The sequence below is a fragment of the Fukomys damarensis genome, unplaced genomic scaffold (genome assembly GCF_012274545.1).
Source record: "Fukomys damarensis isolate Sample0158 unplaced genomic scaffold, DMR_v1.0_HiC HiC_scaffold_13, whole genome shotgun sequence".
NCBI lineage: Eukaryota > Metazoa > Chordata > Mammalia > Rodentia > Bathyergidae > Fukomys > Fukomys damarensis.
In genome coordinates, this window is record NW_022900925.1 from 23,094,288 (window position 1) to 23,101,754 (window position 7,467).

A 7,467-nucleotide genomic window follows, 5' to 3' on the forward strand; every position below is an offset into this window, starting at 1 on the left:
ACAACCATCCTTAACTTTTCTAATACATTATTTTGTCTTATTTTCCTATTAATTTCAATAGTGATATATACATATTTTGTCTCATCCATCCTCATCCTTCCAATATCTTATTTTATTGTGTCAACATTTGTATTGATTAGCTTTCCTGTTGTTAGATACCTTACACCTGCAATTTAAAGGAGGAAATGGTTTCTTTGGCTCGTGTTTCAGCCTATGGTCAGCTAGTTCCAAGGCAGAAACATAATAGCAGAAGAAGCTCATGGTGGAGCAACGTTGCTCACTTCATGCAGCCAGAAAGCAGAACAGAGTGGAAGAGAGCTAGGGAGAGAATAGTCTCCAAAAGCATGTCCCCAGGGACCCATCTCAACCAACTGGGCCCAGCCTCCTCAAAAGCACATTCAGCTATGGACACCAGTAGTCTACTTACTGATGAGGATGCCCATGATCCAGCTGCCTTCTCAGGAGTCTCCTAATATAGCCAGGTTGACAATGAAGAGGAACTGGAAAAATATTTAGTAGTTAATTGTGATTGTATAAGCATTACTCACAGTTGAGCAAAACTTTGTGCCTTGATTGAATTACCTACTTTTCAATTCACTTTTTAAATTGTCTGTGAAATGGACTCCCTGCTGCTGCTGTCTACATAGTTTTCTGTGGATCATGTACAAATTTTCTTCCAGAAAGATTAACCTTTGAAGACATTTAGACTTCTTACATTATGAATTAATTTCTTGTAATTCTGATGACAAAATTACAAGCCTGTCTTTCCATGAGGCCATCAGGACTGGTTAATAAAAACACCATTATAATAACTCTCCATGATTGTCATCGTGGCCTTCTCTTCTGGTGTGGAATTGTTGTATTGCGTCATTTACTTGTTTAGGCTGACCATATTATTTGGTAACTCCCTGAAAGACAATGCAGAGAACATACATATATACATATATATACATATATATGTGTGTATATATACATATATAAAATCTTTATGATCTCACATTACTGAACAAGTGCTTTTGGTCTTTTATTTCATTAGCAGTAAGACAAGTATAACATTCAAAACTGGAAATAACTTTTTTCTTACATTTTGAAGGTATTTTTCATTATCTTATAGAATCCATGTAGATTGTTGAAGGTGCTTTGAGTCATGCAAAGTTCCCTTTTTATTTTTGCCCAAAACCTGTTTTGACTTTCTTCCTAGATGCCTTTGAAATACTTTTCACACTCATTGTTATGGAATTTCTTAATTATTTGTACTGAGGCAGATCCATTTTTATCAAATCTGTTGGGCATCTGGTAGGCCTTCTTTGGTCTAGAAAGTCAGAATTTTCACATCTAGAAAATTTTCCATTAAAGATACTCAGACAGACTGAAAGGAAAAGGATGGAAAACAGTTCTCCATGTGACAGGAACCCAGAAAAATGTAGGGGTAGCTATCTTATTTGCAGACAAAGTAAAGTTTAAACCAAACTAATTAAAAGAGACAAAGAATGCCACTACATCCTTGGAAAGGGAACAATCCAAGAGGAAGAGATGGCAATCATAAATATATATGTGCCAAATACTGATGCCCCCAACTATACAAAACAAATATTAAGGGTCATGAAGCACCAAGTTAGCACTAATACAATTGTAGTTGGGGACCTCAGTACCCTATTGTCACAGATAGATTATCTAGACTAAAAATCAACAACAAAATACTAGAACTGAACTAAAACTGAACCACGCTTTTGAAGAAATGGAGTTGAATGCCAGTAAAACATATAGGAATCTATGGGATACAATGAAAGTAGTTTTATGTGGGAAATTCATAGCAGTGAATATCCACACAAGGAAAACAGCAAGCACAAATAAAAAACCTAATGGTGAATCTTAAGCTCCTAGATAAAGAAGAGCAAGAGAAACCCAGAAATCCTACAAGGGAGGAAATTATAAGGATCAGAGCAGAAATCAATACCATAGAGACTAAGAGAATGATACAAAAAATCAATGAATTGAAGAGTTGATTTTTTCAAAAGAATAAAATTGATAAACCCTTAGCTAACCTTATAAAAACAAAAAGAAAAAAAGGCTCAAATTCATGCAATTAGGAATGAAAATGGTGAAATCAAGACAGATCCACCAGAAATCCAGAGGATCATCAACACTTACTTTGAGAACCTGTACTGTAAGCAAGTGGAGAACACAGAAGAAATGGACAGAGTTCTATATACATATGAATTACCAAAGTTGAACAAAGAAGATATAAAAATTCTAAACACCCCACTTACCTTCAGTGAAATTGAAAATGTAATTAAAAATTGACCAACAAAGAAAAGCCCAGGTCCTGATGGCTTCACTGCTAAATTCTACAAGACATTTAGAGAAGAACTATTGCCACTACTCTTTCAACTCTTTAAACTTGAAATTGAAAGAGAAGCAATACTTCCAAATTGATTCCTGGAAGCAAGTATTACTTTGATTCTAAAACTAGGGAAAGACAGGCCAGTCTCCCTCATGAACAAAGATGCCAAAGTCCTCAACAAGATATTGGCAAACAGAATACAGAGGGTTATCAAGAAGACCTTGACAAAGTCACATTTATCCCAGGTATTCAAGGATGGATTCATACATGTGAATCAATAAATGTAATGCACTCTGTTAACAGAATCAAGGACAAAAATCATAGATCCTCTCAATAGATGCAGAAAAAACATGAACAAAATTCTACACCCATTCATGATAACCCTACAGAAAATTGGAATAGATGGTCTTTATCTCAACTTGATAAAGGCTATCTATGAAAAGCCAACTGCCAATATCATACGAAATGGTCAAAAGCTGAAAACCTTCATGCTAAAATCAGGAACAAGACAAGGATATCCACTATCACCACTCATGTTCAATATAGTTTTGGAAACAATAGCCACAGCAATTAGATAAGAGAAAGAAATCAAAGCAATAAAGACAGGAAAGGAAGAAGTGGAAGTGTCATTATTTGCTGATGATATGATGCTCTACATAGAAGACTCAAGTCTGCCAAAAGACTTCCAGATTTGATTGACTGATTCAGTAAAATCAATACAAGGTAAATCGATAAAAGCTGGATACAAGGTAAATACTAAAAAGTGAATAGCCTTCTTGTACAGAAATAACAGCCTCCCCGAGAGTCAAATTAGGGAAACAATCCCTTTTACAATAGCATCCCAAAAAATGAAATATCTGGGAATCAATCTAACAAAGGAGAAAAAAGACTTCTGCACTAAAAACTACAGCACTCTTAAAAAAGAAGATTGAAGAGGATATAAGAAAACTGGAAAACATTCCTTGTTCCTGAGTAGGAAGAATCAATATAGTGAAAATGGCGATACTCCCAAAACTGCTATATAGATGCAATGCAATCCCTATTGAAATCCCAACAGTATATTTCATAGAACTAGAGAATATAATCCAAAAATTCATTTGGAATCACAAGAGACCTAGAATAGCAAAAGCAATTCTAGGCAACAGAAACATGGCAGGGGTTATCACAATCCCCAATTTGGAACTATACTACAAAGCCACTGTGAGAAAAACAGCATGGTACTGGCAAAGAAACAGACCTGAGTATCAGTGGAACAGATTATATGATGCAGAAATATCTCCTGACATACTCAACTATCTCATCTTTGAGAAAGGAGCCAAATACCCTTTCTGGAGGAAAGGCAGCCTCTTTAATAAATGATGTTGGAAAACTGGATTTCAACTTGTCAAAGATTAAAACTAGTCCCATATCTTTCATCATGCACTAAACTAAAGTCCAAGTGGATTAAAGATCTAAATATTAAAACAGGAGCACTAAACTTGTTGGAAAGGTTAGTTAGGTAGAACTCTTCAAGATATTGGCATAGGAAAAGACTTTATGAGCAAATTCTCAGCATGGGAATGGGCACAAAGAATGAACAGTTGGGATGTCATCTTTTTAAAAAGCTGCACTGCCAGAGAAATCAAAAGCAGAGCTAAGAGACAGTCCACAATGTGGGAAAAATGTTTACCAGCTGTTCCTCAGACAAAGGTCTACTATCTAGAATATAGAAAGAACTAAAAAAAAAAAATCAGACTCCCCCCAAATATAAAGACCTAATTCAAAAGTGGACATCTGAAATGAGCAGACATTTTTCAAAGAAAAAAACACAGCAAATAATCATATGAAAGAATGTTCAACATCACTGGTCATTTGAGAGAAGCAGATGAAAATAACACCGAGATTCCAACTCAGCCCAGTAAGAATGGCTGCTATCAAGAAAGCAACCAATAACAATGTTGGTGGTATAGTGGTGAGCACAGCTGCTTTCCAAGAAATCAACCAATAACAAATGCTGGCGGGGTTGTTGGGAGATAGGAACCCTTCTTCATTGTTGGGGGGAGTGCAGACTGGTGCAGCCACTGTGGAAATCAATATGGAGATACCTCAAACAACTAGGATTAGAAGTCCCATTTGACCCAGCTATCCCTCTGCTGGGTATCTTCCTAAAAGAATTAAAAGAATTAAAAGAATCACCACAGCCATATATGCTTACCCATGTTTATAGTGGCACAGTTTGTTATAGCCAAAACTTGGAAACAGCCCAGTTGTGCATCAATTGGAGACCAGATAAAGAGGATTTGTTTTTTTTTGTATTGTTTTGTTTTGTTTTTTGAGACAGGGTCTCACTATGTAGTTGAGACTGACATGGAACTCACTGTGTAGCCCAGGCTGGTCTCGAATCAGTGATCCTCCTGCCTCAGCCTCCTGAGTGCTGGGATTATAGGTGTGTGCCACCATGCCTATTTGTTTTTTAATAAAATGAAATATTACTCAGCCATAAAGAACAAGAAACTAGAGAGATTTATAGCTAAATGGATGCACATTGAGGCCATACTCGTAAGTGAAATTAATAAGTTACAACGTGTAAATACCGAATAGTTCCTCTGGTGTGAAAAAGTACAAGTGTGAATAAGAATTAAAATGTATAATTGATATTGTATAATAGGAAGAAAAGTCTATAAAAGTAGAGGAAGTGGGGGCCAAAGTCTGGACTCAGTGGTTCCGCCACCTGCCTGGCACGTGCAAGGACCCAAGTTCGGTCCCTGGTTCCAAAAATAACAAAACAAAACAAATTAAAAAAAAATGGGCCAGGGATTTAGCTCAGTGGTTCCAGTGCCTGCCTCACAAGTGAAAGATCCTGAGTTCGATCCCCAGTAAGAAAAAAAAAAAAAGAGAGAGAGAGAGAGAGAGAAAGTGGGAGGGGTGGAGGAAAGGCAAAAAGGGAAAAGAAAAATATGTGAAAGGTAAAAACTCAGAAACAATGTGTTTGTAACAGGGAAGGGTGGAAAAGCTGAGGGGAAGTCTGGGAAATGGGGATAAATAAGTCATATATAGGTACAAGGTTTCAATGATGAATGTAACTGTTGTATACCATTTAAATGTGTACCAATAAACTTAATAAAGATAAAAAATTTTGAGGATTCTTTTCTTTTTCAACATTCTTTAACTTTTTGGTGCTGGATATTGAACCTAGTGCTTATACATATCAAACAGGTGCTCTGCCATTTAACAAGTGCTGTGTCAGTCCTTGACTATTCTCTTTTCCACTGAACACTTCTTGTATCATTAAAGTGGTAGCCTTATATATACAAGGGGCTATCAAAATGTATGCTTCATATTTAAAATTTTAAAAAGGGGCTACAATGAAATACACATTATTCTCCCTCAAAACAGTTCCTCTCACTTCAGACACACGTATCCCACCATTTTGGCCACTTTTACACTTTTATTTTTGTTAGTACATGTGTATAGTACATAATAATTACATTCACTGTGGGGAGTTGGGCCATGTACATAATGCATTTTGATTCTTTTTCATCCCTCTTCCTCTCCTTATTCCCCCCATGTCTTGATCTGTTTCTCATTTGCAAAAGATCTCTTTGTTTCCTATTTTCTGTCTCTTAGTTTGCTATTTAATTGATTTATATTTTGAGTTTCTTGTAGAAGAAAAATCCTGTGGTATTTAAACATCTGTGTCTGCTTTCTTTCACTCAACATTATGGTTTTCAGGTGCACCCGTTTTCCTACAAATTCCTCAAGGGTATCCTTTATAGGAGAGCAGTACTGTACTCTGTATAAATACTACATTTTATAAGCAGCTGCTTGGCAAGTGCAAGGTCCTGAGTTCGATCACTGGTACCTGAAAAAAAGGAAACAAACTCCAAAATCTACATTTTCTTTATCCATTCATGTGTTACTGGAGATATAGGTCCCTTCCAAGGTTAGCTATTATGAACTGTGTCGGTATAAACATGGGTATGTGTGTGTCACTGTAATACGAAGGCTTTATCTCTTTCAGGAAGATACTAAGAAGGGAAATAGCTGGGTCAAGTTTCTATTTTTCATTTTGAGAAATTTCCATACTGATTTTCATAGTGGTAGTACTAATTTACATTGTAACAATGTGGAACGGTTTTCCCCTGTAACCTTGCCAGCATTTGTTATTATTTGATTTCTTGATGATAGGCATTCTTTCTGGAGTCAAGAGGGATCTCGGTGTTGTTTTGATTTACATTTTTCTAATGGTCAGTGAAGTTGAATATTTTTCATGTATTTATTGGCCATTTGTACTTCTTTGAAGAAGAAATGTCATTTCAGATGCCTATTTTTTTATGGGGCTTTTATTTGGGGAAGGGTCTAATTTTTTGAGTTCTTGATCTATTCTAGATATTAGCCCTCTGTCTGAGGCACAGCTGGCAAAAAATTTTTTTTTCTTCAACGTCATCTCACTCTGTTGGATGTTTTCTTTGCAGTGCACAGCTTTTTAATTAGCTATGATCCCATTTGTTGGTTTTTACTGTTGTTTCTTGTGCAGTTGGAGTTCAGTTTATAAAATCGTTGACTATGCCTATTACTTCAAGAGTTTAACCTGTTTTATGAATATTCATCCATTTTCTCATTATCATTATAGTCTTTTGGTAAGTTTGACCCTCTAATATATTCCAATTTTATATCAAGATAATATCTAATTTTTATGTTTACTTTACTTTTTTACAGTATACAAAGCCAAGAGTTTCTTGATAAATGTGTTAATAATTCAGTGCCCACGGAAGTAAAGAACACCCAGAAACAGAGCCTATGGGGTAAAAGAGCCTGACGGAGGCTAAGCCATGTCTTGAGTCAAATGGTAAGCACTAAGGTTGAGAGTAAACACAAATTTTCCCTAAAAGAGGAGATATATTCTCTAAACAATGATAGGTAAAATAAAGCTGTTTTGGAGTTCAGTGTAGAGGACTGAGATGTTTCCAAAAGACAAATTAGGGGCTGTCACAGCGTCATGAAGAATGAGACTGTCAGCAGCGACAAGAAAAGAATTAGTGACAAAGGCCCAGAGTTGTGAAGCCAAGGTTTATGTCTCTCCCAGCCAGCAGGGAAGTAAAGAGGAGTGTCAAAGGTGACAGGTGTGTGTGTGTGTGTGTGTG

The 7,467-nt window shown here is 36.2% G+C and overlaps 1 protein-coding gene across 1 annotated transcript in view; it reads left to right on the plus strand.

The window, feature by feature from the left end:
* The window catches only part of LOC104860538, a 45,203-nt gene extending 37,782 nt beyond the window's left edge, over positions 1–7,421 (plus strand). Inside the window, exon 6 of the mRNA XM_019207141.2 lies at positions 7,043–7,421. Coding sequence (XP_019062686.2) covers positions 7,043–7,142 — 100 coding nt within the window. The 3' untranslated portion in view covers positions 7,143–7,421. The remainder of the gene's footprint in view (positions 1–7,042) is intronic.
* Positions 7,422–7,467: the final 46 nt, after the last annotated feature.